The following is a 17,496-nucleotide window of genomic DNA, read 5'->3' as shown; positions in this document are numbered from 1 at the left end:
CCCCACCTTTTCTCCGCAGAGCTGATGGGGTTTCTTCTGGGAAAGTCAAGCCACTGATGGAAGGGAGAAGCCACTGCTGGTTAGAGAGAGAAAGCACGTGAGTGTGAGTGTGTGTGTGTGTGTGTCCGCGCGCGCCCCCGCGCATGCACGAGCCAGGGGCTTAAAATGGGGGTCAGTAACAGGATGGTATGAGGGGTCTGGCTCTGAAAGAGGCTCTGAGACCCTCCAGATGCCCTCCCCACTCTGGTTTCCAAAGTGTCAGGTTGCGGGGGGCTTTGAATGTGCCTATAAGCACCCCTGTCTCCGCAGTACTTGTGTGTCTGGTGTGTGTCATTGTCCCCCCCCTTCCCTGCCCACGCCCCCGCACTGCTCTTCGCCTGCACCGCAGCCCCCTCCAGCCTTCCTCCCTCCCCTTCATTCCTGCAGTAGCTGCTCCCGGGGCCACCTTTCCCTCTCCTCTACCCCCTCCCCATTTCCGTCCTCCCATCCCACCCCCGCCCACGTCTGGTCTCCCTTCACCGGACCCGGCTGGCTGATAGATTTTCTGCGCAATCTCTGCGTCATCGCCCCCCACTCCCGGAACCTCTAGCTGTCCGAGCCCCCAGCCCCAACCCCTCTGGGCAGGAGATACGGTCGAAGGGTCTGATGGCTGAGAGGGTCCATCTCTGACGTTGCAGTACACCCCCCCCCCACCTCCGGTCGCGTTCAGACCTCCCCTTTAAGCGGTAGAGAGAAATGGAGTTGAGTCACCCTTTCCACCTGCTCAACCCCCTCCCCACCTGGTCTGCTCTTGCCCTCCAAATGTCCTTGGGTAGGGGCTGTGGGGGAGAGGGAAACTAGCCGAAGGGAGTGGAAGAATTGAATTTAAAAAGGGGCACAACAGGGACCCCCTAACAATCACGGCGGAGTCCGCTGTCCAGAAGGACAGACACACCTTTTTCCCAACCCCCTTCAGACATGAACTGGTTTGGACACGACCCAGAGGCACACACGTCGTCAGTCTTTCCCTTTTCTCTTTCGACTAGGACCCTTTCCAAGGTGATTACCCAAACCGCAAGATCCTCCCATCTGCGCTGACCCTGGGCGGGCATCCCGCACCGCAAATCCACCCCTCCTCTCAGGTTCAAGTCGTCCTTGGGCGTGCTCCCTATAGACCATACTGTAGCGAAGTAGGGAGTCAGGCCCCTTCCCCGGTTCTCAAACCCTTACCGTCCCCCCATCCAGTACTGATCTTTTACTGGCACCCAATTAGATGCTGGCGGTGCCCTCTTCCTATTCTGCTCAGCAACGCGGGCTCCGCTCCGCAAGTGCTTTGTAACCCACCCTCCCGCCTTCTGGCTCCTCTGTACCCACCCTTCCATTCATTTTTCCATTCATTCATTCATCCTTTTCTCCTCGTCCCTCCTTCATTCATTCATAGCCCCCTGCCCCGCCCGCCTCGACATTTCATTCATTCATTCATTCATTCATTTCCTGGAGCTTGGCTAGCGCACGCCCCTCTAGCCGAGGGCCCTACTGCGCAGGTGCAGGCCGGGAGCGAGGCTTATCCTCCAATCATTGGGCTTCCACCGTCTACCAGGCACCCGCCCGCTTCCCCATGAATGAACATTGACGTCAATGGGGCGGGGCGAGCCCACGTGACCCCCTGCGCTCCCCTTTATAAGGCAGCGGTGGCGCGGGCGCTGTCCAGCGTGCTGAAGCCGGAGCGAGAGCGCTGTTGCTGACCCAGCTGAGCCCAGCTCCTAGGACGCCAGCCCTCGACCATCGCTCATACTCCAGCCACGGAACGGAGCCAAGGCGGACCGGTCCAGATTTCCCCCCTGCCCCGACCGTCCTCTTCACCTCCCGCCGTCGTGACACCGGCTGGTAAATACTCTGCTGTCCATCCCTACAACCCTCTTCACTCGTGGGCGTGAAGGGAGGATTTTCTTTCCTTATGGGGTATTGAGAGCATAGCGGTGTGCCCCCGGGGAAGGGTCTTTGGTGAACGGGGAGTCTCTGCTTTTCTGTCGCTGATGAAGTCGCCCACGCACCATCCGGGGAGTCCTGTAGGGAGGGAACAGATCCCCCCTCCCGCTTATCATTGCTGCTTAGTACGCGGGCGCTGGCTGAGAGATGACTTAGGGAAGGGGGCGACAGGAGGCACTGGGTACCCAGACTGAGGATTGAGGGCGTTCATTGCTCATTTGCACGACCCCAGAGATCGCCACATCTTTCTTGTTCTCTGCTAAACGTTTCTCTTCGGGTAAGGTTAGAGAAATGAGGGAAACCCCGGATTTCCTGCTTACGGGTGGGGGGACCCACTGCAGAAATAGAAAGCGGGGAATTCTTATAAAAATCCTCTATTTCTTTGGTTTCTTCTATTTTTCAGTCTCTGGCAGCCCGTTGGTCATGAAAACCTTCACGTTGCCGGCATCCGTCCTCTTCTGTTTCCTTCTACTGATCCAGGGGTTGGGAGCAGCGCCCCCGGGGCGCTCCGATGTTTATCCTCCTCCCCTCGGCTCTGAGCATAATGGGCAGGTAGCTGAGGACGCAGTGTCCCGGCCAAAGGATGACAGCGTCCCAGAGGTCCGAGCTGCTCGGAATTCCGAGCCTCAGGACCAGGGAGAGCTCTTCCAGGGCGTGGATCCCCGGGCGCTGGCCGCGGTACTGTTGCAGGCACTGGACCGTCCGGCCTCGCCCCCGGCGGTCCCGGGAGGTTCCCAGCAGGCAACACCCGAAGAAGCAGCAGAAGCTCTGCTGACCGAGTCCGTGCGCAGTCAGACCCATAGCCTCCCGGCACCAGAAATCCAAGCGCCCGCTGTGGCCCCCCCTCGCCCTCAGACTCAGGACAACGATCCTGAGACGGACGACCGCTCAGAAGAGCTGGAGGCGCTAGCATCCTTGCTCCAAGAACTTCGAGATTTCAGTCCGAGCAATGCTAAGCGCCAGCAAGAGACGGCGGCAACAGAGACTGAAACCCGCACGCACACGCTGACCCGAGTCAATCTGGAGAGCCCCGGGCCAGAGCGCGTATGGCGCGCCTCCTGGGGAGAGTTCCAGGCACGCGTCCCGGAGCGCGCTCCTCTGTCTCCCCCGGTCCCTTCTCAATTCCAGGCTAGAATGTCCGAAAGCGCTCCCCTTCCCGAAACCCATCAGTTCGGGGAAGGAGTGTCCTCCCCTAAAACACATCTAGGTGAGACTTTGACACCCTTATCCAAGGCGTACCAAAGTCTAGGTGCACCCTTCCCCAAGGTGCGCCGGCTCGAGGGCTCATTCCTGGGCGGCTCCGAGGCAGGAGAGCGCCTGCTTCAGCAAGGGTTAGCTCAGGTAGAGGCAGGGAGGAGACAGGCGGAGGCCACCCGGCAGGCCGCGGCGCAAGAAGAGCGGCTGGCCGATCTCGCCTCCGACCTGCTGCTCCAGTATCTGCTGCAGGGCGGAGCCCGGCAGCGCGATCTCGGGGGTCGCGGGCTGCAGGAGACGCAGCAAGAGCGGGAGAACGAGAGGGAAGAGGAGGCGGAGCAGGAGAGACGCGGTGGTGGGGAGGACGATGTGGGGGAAGAGGATGAGGAGGCGGCGGAGGCGGAGGCGGAGGCAGAGGAGGCGGAGAGGGCGCGGCAGAACGCGCTCCTGTTCGCCGAGGAGGAGGACGGGGAAGCCGGAGCCGAAGACAAGCGCTCCCAGGAGGAGGCGCCAGGCCATCGGCGGAAGGATGCTGAGGGGGCAGAGGAGGGCGGGGAGGAGGATGACGACGACGAGGAGATGGATCCACAGACGATCGATAGTCTCATTGAACTGTCCACCAAACTCCACCTGCCAGCAGACGATGTAGTCAGCATCATCGAAGAGGTGGAGGAGAAACGGAAGCGGAAGAAGAACGCCCCTCCCGAGCCGGTGCCGCCCCCCAGGGCTGCCCCAGCCCCGACCCATGTCCGCTCCCCGCAGCCCCCACCTCCCGCCCAGGCCCGGGATGAGTTGCCGGACTGGAACGAAGTGCTCCCACCCTGGGATCGGGAGGAGGATGAGGTGTTTCCCCCGGGACCCTATCACCCCTTCCCAAACTACATTCGGCCGCGGACACTGCAGCCGCCCGCATCCTCCCGCCGCCGTCACTTCCATCACGCATTGCCACCTGCGCGCCACCATCCTGATCTGGAGGCCCAGGCCAGGCGCGCGCAGGAGGAAGCGGACGCCGAGGAGCGCCGACTGCAGGAGCAGGAAGAGCTGGAGAATTACATTGAGCACGTGCTGCTGCACCGCCCGTGACCCGCCCCGGCCCCGCCCCCGCGCGCCCGCTCCCAGCTGCGCGCGCCACCACGTCCCCCCTCCGTGTCGCTCCTCCTCCCTCTCCGTGTTTGCATGCGCCCCGGCTCCGCCCCTTGGCTGCCGCCCGGCCCCGCCCCACAAGGCCCCGCCCCGGATTCTGTCTGCACCGGACCCGTCAGACTTCCCTGGGGTCTGCAGTCTAGAACACCCAAAACTCGCGGGCGATTCCGGGGCCAGCCCAGGCGGGTGTGTGGTTTGTGCGAGTCCCCTTACACCCCCACTTCCTCCAGGGGCCTCGTCCCCATCTAGTTTCTCTAGCAACTTCCCGGTCCCAAACGGGGAAATGCTGTCCTATTTAATCGTGTGACGTGTACGTCTCCCAGCCTTGGGGCCTCCGGAGCCTACCCTCTTCTCCAAATTGCTGTGAACTTACCCACTTCTTCTCCTTCTCTGTTGTAAATACCCCTCACGGAGGAAATAGTTTTGCTAAGAAATAAAAGTGACTATTTTATTAGGACTTTGTTTTCCGTTATTCACCCGTCCCCTTGGGCCTGTCTGGTCCTCTCCAAGGGGCGGTGAGGGAAGCGCCAGTCAGCACAGGCTCCCTAGTCTCTGACTAAGCCAGACTGGGTGGGAGAAAGGCATGACAGTGAACCTGGAAAGGGGATGTTCTAGTACTGAGTACTAAGGACCACAACTTTGGGGCCACTGAGACAGTGGTCTGCTGGGTAAAGGCACGTGTTACCAAGCAAGACATGAGTGAGGTTCCTTCCAGGAGAGGACTGACTATGGAAAGTTCCCTGACTTCCATATGCCCACCTTGGTAAGCTCACCTACCCAGAAAACAAATAAATGTAATAAAAACCAAAACAAAATCGAACCTCGACTTTTCCCACTTCCACCTTGTGGCCAGAAGTTGAGTCATTGTTCCCAGTGTCTGACCGAGGAAAGAACAGAGTCCAACAAGAGCCAGTTGCTGGGAGTGGGGACATGGCTCAGTTGGTAGAAGTGCCTGCCTTGGATGTACTGGTCCCATAAAGCAGGGTCAGGAAAAAAAAAAAAGACAAAATAAACAAGAAAAGAGTCAATTGGCTGGGAGAAACAAGCTTTGAGGACTCAAAAGAAAAATGGCACCATACAAATTCCACTTTGGCATCTGGGAGGCTTCCCCTACCCCCAGTCATCCAGCCTTCCCTTCAAAGTTTCCCTGAATTCTCGGAAATTTGGGGAGAAGGGGCTAGCCCCCACACAGACTGCTCTCAGCCATTTCTTCTCAATTGCCTCCCCAAACAAAACTAAACAAGGCAAATGGCTACCTTCTATTTTACATGGACTTCTCAGAAGAGAGCCTACGACGTCAGGACATCTTGGCCTTTCTGGGTTATGTGTAGTTACAAGCAGTGTGTACAATTCTCTGGGGCGGGGCTAGTAGACAGAGTAAAAGACACTCATTTAAACTTCTTCTTTTTTTTTTTTTTTTTTTTTTTTTTTGGTTTTTCGAGACAGGGTTTCTCTGTATAGCCCTGGCTGTCCTGGAACACACTCTGTAGACCAGGCTGGCCTCGAACTCAGAAATCCGCCTACCTCTGCCTCCCAAGTGCTGGGATTAAAGGTGTGCGCCACCACCGCCCCAGCTCATTTAAACTTCTAATTCCAGATAAGCAGTAGGTACTTTCCTCCTTCCAGAATAACTTTTCCACAGCACACGGGACACTCTTGTTAACTCATCTGTTGGGGCTGTGGCTGTCGGTTCTGATCCCTAGTACAACAAAATACACAGAGGACCGCTGAGGCTGGCCAGTGGCTCAGTTGGGCAGAGCACACCTGTGACCTGGAGGTAGATGCAGGAAGATCAGAAAAGTCAAGTTTATCCTCCCATCCATACTGAGTTTAAGGTCAGCCTAGACCACATGAAACCCTGATTCAAAATGTAAAGGAATTTCTTGGGTTGGCATGTGGTTGGCACATGCTTGTCATCTCAGTATCTAGAAGGTAGTCGGAGCGGAAACACCCCTGAATTCCAGGTCACTCAGAGCTATCCAAGCAAAACACTGTCTCACAAAGCAAGACTGAACAGAGGGCTTGCAGCTCAGCCGGGAGTATTTGCCAGAATGTACAAGCCGTGGGCTTGATTATCCTAGCACATAAAAGAAAACAACAAAAACAACACCCTCCAACAACAAAACCTGTTGTCTATCTGACATTCAGCTGGGCATCTTCTATTTTTAATTTTTCCTCCCAAGTACAATGACCCAGCTCCCAGGAAGACATTAGCAGGAAGCTGCCCTTGACCTCAGGGTGGATGTCTGTCTTCTCCAACAAAGCCAGAGGCAAGCCAAGTCCAGAAACACTTTTTCCTTTTATTTCAGAAGAAAGGAAATAAAGGCAGCCACTTGGCCCACCCCACCCGCCTGGCTCCCGCCGTACCCACAATGTGGAGTGGAGGGAGGGGGACAGGATCAGTGTCCCAGAAAGTGGGCCCTTCCCCCAACCTTCCCTTCCCTCCAAATAGCAAGGTTAGAAAAACATTAACTCTGTGGCTCCTTCCCAGGCTCTGGCTGGACACTGGAGCCCAGGAGGACGTGGGGACTGGGGAGGAGAAAGCCCGTCCCAGGCGGAGCAGCTGCCTTGGCTGGTTGTAGGGAGGGTGGAGGTAGGTTTGGGGGCAGAGGGGAGACAAGAGCCCTGGAAACCTTTCCCTTTAGCCTGACATATTTATATATTACAGCCATACAGGACACAGGGGGGACGAAGGGTGGCAGGGCTAACATTGCTTCTTCAAAGGAAAGAAATGACAGTCGCTGAGCACCCCGTCCAGGTCACCTTTTTCTCCCTTCTAGCTCCTGAAGCCTTCACTGGGAACGGTAGAGGGTGGAGGGGAGAAGATTTGGAGGGAGGGAATGTTTGTATGAAGGGCTGGGGCCTCCGCTCCTTCTAAAGTACATGAGGAAAAGCAGCCGGGTCCCTCCAAGAGAAGGGGTCTGGGGGAGAGATGAGAGAAACAGCCCCCAAGTGCTGTCTCTTGTCTTGGCTTCCCCCGTTTCCACGGGCCCCCCCGCTGGCTGACGGGGCTATGCCAGGCCCATCTCCTCCAGGACACTGCGTGGCGACTCATCCTCCTGAGACAGACAGGGGTGACGCAGAGACACCAGGAAGGGTAGACAGGGTAGGCGAGATGAAGGAATCAGAGTCAGGGGAAGCACAGACACACATGGGGGTGGGGGGAGAAAAGCTGTATGAGCCCAAGGCTGGGGTGCTGTAAGCCCTGGGGGGGGGGAAGCACCTCTCAGGCCTCATGACACCATTCCCAGCACCCACAGTGGCAAGGAGGGTAGAGGAGGCCAAGTTCATCATCACCCAGAATCTAAAGCTAGGAACTTGGGGAGCAGGTGAGCAGCCTCAGAACTCATGTGTAAGAGGTAGGAAGCTGGGGCAGGAGGAACAGAAGGAACCCTGATTCCAGGGGTAGGTAGTGGGGACACTTGGCCCGTGCCTCTCAGAGTGGGAAGGCCAAGCCATTGGTACCAGACTCCTAAGGGAAGGAGAGGTAGACTTCAGAGTGATGAGTCATTAGTGTGTAGTAACCAGGGGATGAAGGGAAGCTGGACCAGTGGGGTGACCTCAGGTTTGGTTCTGCCATTTCTCCCCCTATATGCCTGACCTCCCTCATGGACCCCATCTCTCCCCCTCCTCAGAGCCGGCTCAAGCTGGCTTGCTTGTCACTGCAGAGTCCTGGTGACTCATCTCCCTGCACCAAGGCTCAGCAGTAGCACAGCAGAGGGGACAAGCAGGGACGGAGAGAGGGCAGGGATGCCAGACAGCAGGGAGAACTGACAGACACCCTCCAGGCCAGCCCCACGTCCCATAGATGTTAGTTCCAGAGCAAAAGGGGTGTGTGTGTGTGTGTATACATGTTGTTAAAAGGGAGGACTAGGTGGGGCTGGACAGACTGCTCAGTCATTATATGACATGTATCTGTCATGTAAGCATAGAGATCTGAGTTTGAATCTCCAGCAACCCCAGAGAAGCCTGGAATGGAGGTTTGGGTCTTTAATTCAAGTGCTTGTGGGAGAGAGTTGAGACAGGTAGCTCCCTGAAGCCAATCAGCCTGGCTGAATGCATGAGCCCCAGGCTGAATGGGAGACTCTGAAAAAATAAGGTGGCGAGTGACTGAGGGAGATACCCAATTCTAGCCAATGGCCTCTACCCACATGTAGAGACATACACAGACCCCTCATGTTACAGACAGACGTGCAAAGTAGGATCAGGGAGCTTCCATCAGAGAGAGAGGTGGGGGGGACAGACTGACAGAGAGACAGAGAGAGACATGGAGGGAGAAATATAGACAGACAGACAGATAGATACATAGACAGACTAGATAGATAGATAGATAGATAGATAGATAGATAGATAGATAGATAGATAGATAGATGATAGACATACAGACAGACAGATGTCAAGGAAGAAAAGACTTATCTACTATGAACCAGTCTCCAACTCTCTAAACAACCCTTACCATCATGAAAATCATTAAGTCAAAGGAGACTAGGCCAGAATAAGACAGACATCTTGGGTCTTGGGAAGAGCTAGAGCTTGGAATGAAAGAGGGGACATCTGTAGTGGGCGATCGGCCCAGCCACCTCCTGCTCCATGGGTTCAGGACTCAGGACAAGTTAGACAGCAGGGCGTGTTGGGGGCCAGACGCCACAGGGAGGGGGGCCCACTCGGCGATGAGCAGGGTGTCCGAGGGGCGGGGAATCCCCTCGGCCACAGTAATCCTCCTCCTCCTCCTCACTGTCCCTGGCTCGTACCTCCTGCAGCAGGTCAGCCTGCTCAATCGCCTTGAGCACACTCTTCTTGGAGGTGTCCTGGACGTCCCCACCCATCAGAAACTCATCCAGGATAAAGTAGGCTTTCTCAAAGTTGAAGATGATGTCCAACTCGCATACCTGGGACAAGGGGGAAAGGCAGGGCTGAGGATCAAGGTGCCCCCAGCCTCCATCCTGCTTCACGCCACTGACAGAGCCTCCTGTCCTCCAGATTTCCCCTCAGTCTCCTATACAGCTGAGTCTGTCCTTGAACTGATCCTCCTGCCTCTGCCTCTCAAATGCTGGAATTATAAGCATGTGCCTCCACACATTTTTATGTGGTGCAGGCCTCTGGGCATGCAAGGTAAAAGCATGCTACCAACTGAAGCCCGTCCTGAGCCCCACAATGAGTTTCGTTGGTAAGTCTTAGACTCTCCTGGGCTGCAGTCTTCAGTGCTGTGGCTTTTCCTGCAGGCTGGCCTTGAGGCCCAATCCTCCTGCCTCAGGCTCAGTGCTGAGATTACAGGCACAGGCCACCACGCCTGCTCCTGCTTTCAATGCCTCACCTTCTGGATCAGGAGTTAGAAGTCTGTGGTTGTGGTTGTTTTCCTCTTAAAATATCCAATATGGTTTCTGCCACACCCTAGGCTAGCCTCTAACCTAGACACTCTGGGGCAGAGGAGAACACCATGGTCTTTGCTTTAGAAGAGCCAAGGTGACCTCTGTTAATATGCAATTTGTTGTGCATATTATGGTATGTCTCTGAGCCTAGGTTTCCCCATCCAAAGAAGGAGATGATAGTGCCAGCTCCTCAGATTGAAGAGCAGACCAGAGAACCCCTTGAGGCATGTGGGGTGGTAGAGGTTTCTCATCTCAGTTCTTTGAGAAGCTGAAGCAGAAGGTGGATTACAAAACCAATGGATTGACTCAGGCTGGGATGTACCCTCGGTTGGTTGGTTGAATGCTGGCTTCTCTGGTGTGACTAAGAACGCCCTCAGAGCTGCTGACTGAACACATGCAGATACCCACAGCCAATGGACGGACGTCTGGACTCTTGTGGAAGAGCTGGGGGGAGGAGTGAAGGCCCTGAAGGGGAAAAGAACTCCACAGACAGAACAACAGAGTCAACTAACCTGAACTCCTGGGAGCTCTCAGAGACTGAACCACCAACCAAAGAGCGTCCACAGGCTGGACCACGGCCCTTGTGCAGCTCAGTCTCAGTGTGGGTCCCCCAACAACTGGAGCAGAGGCTCTCCCCTAAAGCTGTAGCCTGACTGTGTAATATGCTCCCTACTAGGGCTGCCTTGTCTGGCCTCAGCGGGAAAGGATGTGTCTAATCCTGCAGAGACTTGGTGGGCCAGGGATGTGGCACCCTCTCAGAGGAGAAGGGGAGGAGGAGTGGGAGGAGGGATTGGGGGGGGCAGCATTTGGGAAATAAATAAATAAATAAGAATGGCCCCCATAGGCCGGGCAGTGGTGGCGCACGCCTTTAATCCCAGCACTTGGGAGGCAGAGGCAGGCGGATTTCTGAGTTTGAGGCCAGCTTGGTCTACAGAGTGAGTTCCAGGACAGCTAGGGCTACACAGAGAAACCTTGTCTCGAAAAACCAAAAAAAAAAAAAAAAAAAAGATTTAAGAATGGCCCCCATAGGCTTATTTGAATGCTTAGTCACCAGGCAGTGGGCTGTCTGAAAGGGTTACCAGGATTAACAGGTGTGGCCTTGCTGGAGGAGGTGTGTCAGTAGGGGTGGGCTTTGACGTTTCAAAAACTCAAGCCAAACCCAGAAGTTTCTCTCCCTCTCTCTCTCTCTCTCTCCCTCCCCCTGTCTCTCCCTCCCCCCTTCCCTATCTACCTCTTTATGGGTCAGGATGTAGCTGTCAGCTACTTCTCTAGCCCCTGTCTACATGCCATGATGACGATGGACCAAACCTCTGAAACTATAAAGCAAGCCCCCAATTAAATCCTTTCTCTTACAACAGTCGCCTTGGTCGTGGTGCCTTTTCACAGCTGTAGAGCAGTGACTAAGACACTTGCTTACAATGGGTCAGCCCTCAGCACCAAATAAACTGGGCATGGTGGCCACGCCTGTGACCCCCCCCCCCAGGGCAGGAGAGACTGGGAGGTTCAAGGTCACCCTCAGCTTCACTGTGAGCTAGAGACCAGCTTAGGATGCACACGTGTTCCCCTGTCTTCAAAACAAAAAGGAACTGGGAGGTGGCGGTGCACACTTTTAATTCCAGCACTAGGGAGGCAGAGGCTGGTAGAAGTCTGAGTTGGTCTAAAGAGTGAGCTCCAGATAGCCTGGGCTGCACAGAGAAACCCTGTCTCGAAAACCAAAAGGAAAAAGAGGGCTGGGTAGACTGACCACAGGTAAAGGCACTATTATCGTAAGCCGGAAAACCAGAGTTCAGAGTTCAACCCCTAGGAAGGTGAAAGGGCGCTCAAATAAGCTGTTGCTTATTTGTAATCCCAGGACAGGGAGTGGGGCTCAACCCAAAACAGAACACTAAACAAATAAACATCTCATAAAACCAATAAGCAAAACCCAAACCAAGGTGGGAGTTGCAGGGACAGCTCAGGAGGACCTGAGTCCAATTCCATACGCCTATGTGGGGGGCTCACAAGCACCTGTGACTCCAGCCCCAGGCAAGCAAGCCTACTGCCTCTTCTCTTCTCTTTTGCCCTCTGTAAGCGCCAGCACTCACATGTACGCACCCAGACAAACACATGCACATATAACTAAAAACAAAATAAAAATGAACTTTTGACACACGCCTTCGATCCTATCACTCAGAAGGCAGAGGCAGACAGCTCTATTGGGAGCTAGAGCCCAGCCTGGCCTACATAGCAAGTTGTAGGCCAGCCAGAGCTACATAGTATCAAGAGTAATTTATCTATTTTTCTTTTATGTGCATTGGTGGTTTGTCTGTATATATGTCGGTGTGAGGGGTTGGATCTCCTGGAACTGTAGTTATTGGCAACTGTGAGCTGCTTTGTGGGTGCTGGGAATTGAACCCGGGTCCTCGTCCTTTGGCGCAAGAGCAGTCAGAGCTCTTAACCACTGAGCCATCTCTACAAACCCATAGTGAGACTCAAAAAAAAAAAAAAACAATAAAAAAGAAAGAAGGAAGGAAGGAAGGAAAGAAGGAAGGAAACTCCATCAAGGAGCAGAGGGCATCTGAAGACCAACACATGAGTTTGTCCTCTGACCTCTCAGTGCACATATGGATACACTCACTTTCACTTGGTCTCTGCCTCTCCCCAATGCTAGTTTTCCTCTACTCCCTCCCGTTCCATCTCATGCCAGAGCTCTACTGACTGAGGTAGACGCCCAGGCTGATTAAGGGCCATAGCTAATAGGCTTAGGGCTTAAAGGGGAAGATTAATTTCAGTTCCCGTGCCCTAACACCACCTTCCCACTGAGACTTCCAGGGCAGGAGGATGGAATCCCTTGGCCATGGGAACCGGGTCGTGTGGGGAGACTCACGCTGCCGAAGTACTTGTCCAAGAGCTCCACGTATCGGTGGATCAGCTCCAGTGTGATCAGCTCGTTGTCCTGGCCTTCGATGGCGCAGCAGAAATAGAGACTGGCGTACCTGAGGAGGTAATTGAACCCGGTGGGACACAATTAGGTGCTGGCTTCAGGACCCCTGGCGCTCCAGGCTCAACCTGCCCACGAGCCAGAGGTCCTCCAACTGTTCCCTGACACTGTGGCCCCTGAGGGTACAACGATTTAACACTGTTTCCATGAGCACACAAGATGGGTTTCCTCTCCTTTCTGCTCTCTGACCCACTTGGTTGGCCTCAGTATGAATCGGAGCCAGTTTACAGGCTCAGAACCCAAGGAAGCAGAAGGGGTGTGTTTGGGAAAGTGGGTGTGGGAGGGTCACAGGTGGTAGGCAGGTGAGTCTTCGGGGTGTATGCAAGAGGCCATGTCAGAAAACAAAGCAGGAAACAGTAATCTCTTCGTTTTTATTTTTGAGACATAATCTCACTTTGCATCTCTAGTTGGCCTGGAACTTGTTACATTTTAGACCAGGCTATGGACTGGAAAGCACAGAGATCTATGGGCTTCTTCCTCTTGGCTTTTGATCTATCTTTCTTTCTGTCTTTCTTTCTCTCTCCCTTTCTCTCTCTTTCCTTCTTTCTTTCTTTCTTTCTTTCTTTCTGAGTTACTATGTACTGGCCTCAGATTCACTATGTAGGCAAGAGGTCCAGCTTCTGGGCCTCCTTCCTCCATTTCATAAGTGCTGCTGGGATTACAGGTGTATGCTCTCACACCTGGTTTATGTTGTGCTGGGTATCGAACCCAGGGCCTTGTGCATGTGAGCCAAGCACTCTATGAACACAGGTCCATCCCCGGTTGGAACAACTATTTCAAGATGAACCAGGGAAGTGAAGGAAGTAGGCGTTCATGACCAACCAGTCGATGCCTCTGTTCCTCACCCTCCCTGATGACACGGAGAGTTATTTCTCAGCCGTTTTAACCCACAGTGAACTACAGGGCAATTCATGTGCATCTAAAAATAGAGGAAGGGAGTGTCACCTCTTATAGACAACTTTGAGGTCCCTCCACTCCAGGAAGCTACACATTTTGGGCTTTCGAGCCAAGACGACCTGCATGAGCTCTCGGACCATCTTCTTCCTCTCCTTGTCTGAGGTGGCCAGGTACCATTTTTGTAGCCGAAGTTTTCCCTGCCGGCTGAACAGTAGCATAAATCGCATCTGCAAGGAAGGACCAAAGCTGAGGAGCAGAGAAGGGGGTCGGAACCTCTTTTCCTCCACAAACACACAGCCCCAGAGTCCTGCACTGTTCATCACTACCTTCTTCAGAACTCTCACCCTAGCTGTCAACGATGGGTATCACCACAAGAAGGAGTGTTCTCCTGGGGGAAAGTCAAAGATCTTATGCCTGGGATTTAGGTTCAAATACTGGCTCTACTAGCTTGAGTATAGCTTCGGGCAAATTAATCTATACTGGGACAGCAAGATAGCTAAATCAGTTAAGGTGCTTGGTACCAAGTCTGATGACCCGAGGTCAATACCTGTGACCCACATTACAGGAGAGAACCAACACCCACAAGCTGTCCTCTCTCCACGATCATGAAGTACCTGGCCCACCCACACACAGATGATAAAATAAATGTAAAAACATTTGATAACACTTATTTGTGTGTGAGTATAGGTCAGAGGACAACTTTGGTGAGCTGATTCTCTGGTCCGACTGTGTGGGCTACAGGGATCAAATTCAGATACTCAGGCTTGGCAGCAGGTGCCTTTACCCACTGAGCTGTCTGACTGGCTTTGAAAAATATTAAGTAGTTTTTGAACCTCAGTTTCTTTATCCACAAGCTAGAAATAATACTTCCTTATGGGGGTCTTTTAAGATTTGTTACTATTATTAAAGATTTATGTTCTGTGTATGACGTTTATGGGCACACATGCATGTGTGGTGCATGCAATGCCTGTTGAATCCCTCAGAACCGCAGTTATAGATGGCTGTGCGCCACCACGTGGGTGATGGGACTCAGACTCAGGTCCTCTGCAAGAGCAGCATGCTCTAAACCGCTGAGCCGTCCCTCCAGCACACTTTTATTATTTTTAATTCAGTGTAAGCGTGCATGCATCTACAAAGTGGGTTTGTGTACATGAGTGCAGGCGCCCATGGAGGCCAGAGGCATCAGAGCCGCTGGATTCGGAGTTACAGAAACCTATGACTGCCTGACACGGGTGCTGGAAACTGAACTTTAATCTTCTGGAAGAACGGAAAGTGCTCTTAACGTTGAACCATCTCTCCACCCATCCCTCTTCCCTTAAGGAATTCTTAAACGAGTTAATTTATGAGGGCATACAGTATGACCTGTAACATGCTGGGTGCTGCTATTTCTCCCTGACCTTCTGTTTCCTAACCTTGCTTTCCATGGGGCAAATGCCTAGCCTCATGAAGACCTGATGTCAACAGACAACAGTTCTATGTATGTTCTTCTAGACCCCATGTCTCACAGATGTTGGCTCGCTACCCTATCCTGCCATAAGCCTTCAGATGCCCCTGATTTGACAGGGGCTCTTGTGCCAGTCCCATGCTTGTTGATAGTCTTCACTGTACACTGTACACTCACAGAACTGCACTTGGCACAGGGGTATTCAGATCTTGTCCTCCATTTTCCTCTGCCGTCCACACATTTAGTTCCCAGTTCCCAGTTCTTTCTTTCTTTCCAGTTTTTTTAAACTGTTATACTATTTTATATGTATGTGTGGGGCACCCATATGCCACCACCCACATGCAGAGGTCTGAGGAGAACTTTGTGTAGTCAGTTGGCTCCTTTCACCACGTGGGTTCTGGGGAATGACCTCAGGTTATCAGCCACCTGTACAAGCAGAGCTGTCTCTCTGGCCCTGCTTTCTCTCTTTCTTTTTTGAGACAATGTTTCATGTAGCACAGGCTGACCTCAATTCCCTAGTTAGCCAAGGCTGCCCTTGGTTTTCTGATCCCCCTTGCTTCTCCTTCCTGAGTGCCAGCTTACAGGTGTGCACTGTAAGGCCTGACCTTTCCTCCGAGACGTCAGGTGACTGATCACTGAGTCCCTCAGACAGGGCCCAGTCACCCAGGAGGGCTCGCCTAGAGAATGTCTGAGGAATAAATAGCAAGCAGAGTCCTCATTGCTTCCCGCATGGACCTAATTTCCCCCCCCCCCCCAGCCCCTATCCCGAACTCAATTCCCAGCAAACAGCTCCGAGAACGTGGCCGGGGTTGGGATATCTGTGTGTGTACCACATTTCCAGTTTAGCAGGTTAAGTTAAAAGAAACAAACACCCCAGAAACTAGGAAGTATTGTTGGTTGGGGGGTGGAGGGGACAGGGAAGGCGAAGAACTGAGGGTACCGTGTGCAGCTAAGAAAAGGAGGTGACAGCTACAGCAGGAAGACGGAAGGCCTGGGTTCCGGAAAAGAAAATGCACTGGAGAGGGTGGAGAGCTGGAATTGCCAAAGTCAGGGTGTCTTCCAGAGCCTAGGTTCCCCGACTGCAAACCCTAGAGCCCACCTGAGCTAGAACTCCGAGCGAGTTCTGTCAAGGAACCGAGACAGGAGGTTCACTCCAGAGACCCGGAAACTGTCCCCTCCCACGCCGAGCTCTCCATGGGCCCTGCTCCAGTGTGGGCCTCATGGGAAGGGGATTCGGCGACCTGCACCCATCCCGAGTGACCCCAGCGCCCCAACCTCGTGTCTTCCCTGCGGCAGTGACTGGGAGGGTCTTTAGGACCGAACCCAGAGTCCCGAGCGCTTCTCCAGGTTCGGGACAGTCCCGCCACCATTCAGCCCTAGTCCCCTCTCTCCCAACAAGACTCCTCCCCACCCCTGTCCCTAGTGCCATTTCCAGCTTCCGAGGTCAGCTCTCTCTAGCAGCTCCGGGAAGTGAATCCTTAGCGAACCACAGGGAAGACAGGGTGACTCCCACAAAGGGCAGCCCCCCTCCGGACCCTCGCAGGTACAGCCCACGCCCCTCGGGTCCCCGTCCCCTCCCTCTCCTCACAGCCTACCATCCTGCAGCCTCCGGCCCGGTGCGTCCCTCTCCGGCCACCGTAGAAGCCAGCTCCACTCCCAGTCGGATCCTTTTCTTTTCCCTCCCTCTCCGCTTGAAGCTCCGCCCAAGGCCTCGCCGGCTCCATGCGCGGTAGCATTGCGCAGGCGCCAACGCTGCAGTACCCCCCCCATCTCATCCGGCGCGCGGGCGGGGCTGGAGGCGGAGAAGCGGAAACCATGGCAACCAGGTCCTTGACTTCAGCTTTGCAAAAGCTCGGTCGTCATGGTAACAAGGCTGTCTTGGTGGGTTGATTGGAGGATGGGAAGGGAGGGGTAGAGGACAATGAGGGCCTCGAGTTTTGGAGCATTGCGGAGGGTGGGGGGAGAAAGGCGGGAAAACGGTGAGAGGTGGATACAATGACCTTTAGAGTTTATGAAGAAGTTGGGAGGAATGATGTGGAAAACATCAGTCAGAGGGTGGTGATGAGCAGGATGAGGGAAATATAGAACGGGAGGCTAGGAGAATAAAGAGTTCAAGGACAGCTCAGGGTTCCAGAGCGAGATCCTGTCTCCAAAACAAACAAGGCAGGTGTACCTGTGCGTAATTGTAATAGCTACACTTGGAAGGCAGAGACAGGCGCAACAGCAGGTCAAGTTCAGCCTCAGCTACGTGGCATGATCGAGACCACAGAAGACCACAAGAGAGCCTGACTCCACAAAAAAAAAAAAAATGTCTCACAAAACAGTGCAGGTATGGTAGCTCGGATTGTAAAAATTTTCCTCAAACCCACACGGTGGAAAGAAAGAACTGACTCCTGCAAATTGTCCTCTGACCTCTGCACAATCGAGCACTCTGGCTTGCATACGCCCCCACAGGGTCACAGGGAACACTTATGAAATGTAACCTTAAAAAAACTAAAACA

General features: G+C 53.9%; 2 protein-coding genes across 3 annotated transcripts; one reads left to right on the top strand and one right to left on the bottom strand.

Moving 5' to 3' along the window:
- Positions 1–1,699: 1,699 nt before the first annotated feature.
- Vgf (VGF nerve growth factor inducible) lies at positions 1,700–4,762 on the top strand. The gene is made up of 2 exons (XM_028765880.1): positions 1,700–1,866; positions 2,372–4,762. Exon 2 carries the CDS (start codon positions 2,392–2,394, stop codon positions 4,243–4,245), a length of 1,854 nt encoding a protein of 617 aa, XP_028621713.1. The 5' UTR covers positions 1,700–1,866; positions 2,372–2,391; the 3' UTR covers positions 4,246–4,762.
- Positions 4,763–6,585: 1,823 nt separating this feature from the next.
- On the bottom strand, positions 6,586–16,697 carry Ap1s1 (adaptor related protein complex 1 subunit sigma 1). Of its 2 annotated transcripts, none has more exons than XM_028765993.1 (5): positions 16,591–16,697; positions 13,600–13,778; positions 12,541–12,649; positions 9,057–9,194; positions 6,586–7,364 (listed from the first exon to the last, which is right to left on the bottom strand). In XM_028765993.1, the coding sequence occupies exons 1-5, from the start codon at positions 16,591–16,593 to the stop codon at positions 7,317–7,319; spliced, it is 477 nt and encodes a 158-aa protein (XP_028621826.1). In that variant the 5' UTR covers positions 16,594–16,697; the 3' UTR covers positions 6,586–7,316. The 2 variants fall into 2 exon arrangements, with proteins under 2 accessions (XP_028621826.1, XP_028621828.1); XM_028765995.1 differs by lacking the exon at positions 16,591–16,697 and adding an exon at positions 16,271–16,373.
- Positions 16,698–17,496: the final 799 nt, after the last annotated feature.

This window comes from Grammomys surdaster, unplaced genomic scaffold (genome assembly GCF_004785775.1).
Source record: "Grammomys surdaster isolate TR1022 unplaced genomic scaffold, NIH_TR_1.0 166, whole genome shotgun sequence".
NCBI classification, from domain to species: Eukaryota; Metazoa; Chordata; class Mammalia; order Rodentia; family Muridae; genus Grammomys; species Grammomys surdaster.
Note: the sequence above shows the minus strand (reverse complement) of the source record. Positions and strands in the feature narration are given on the sequence as shown.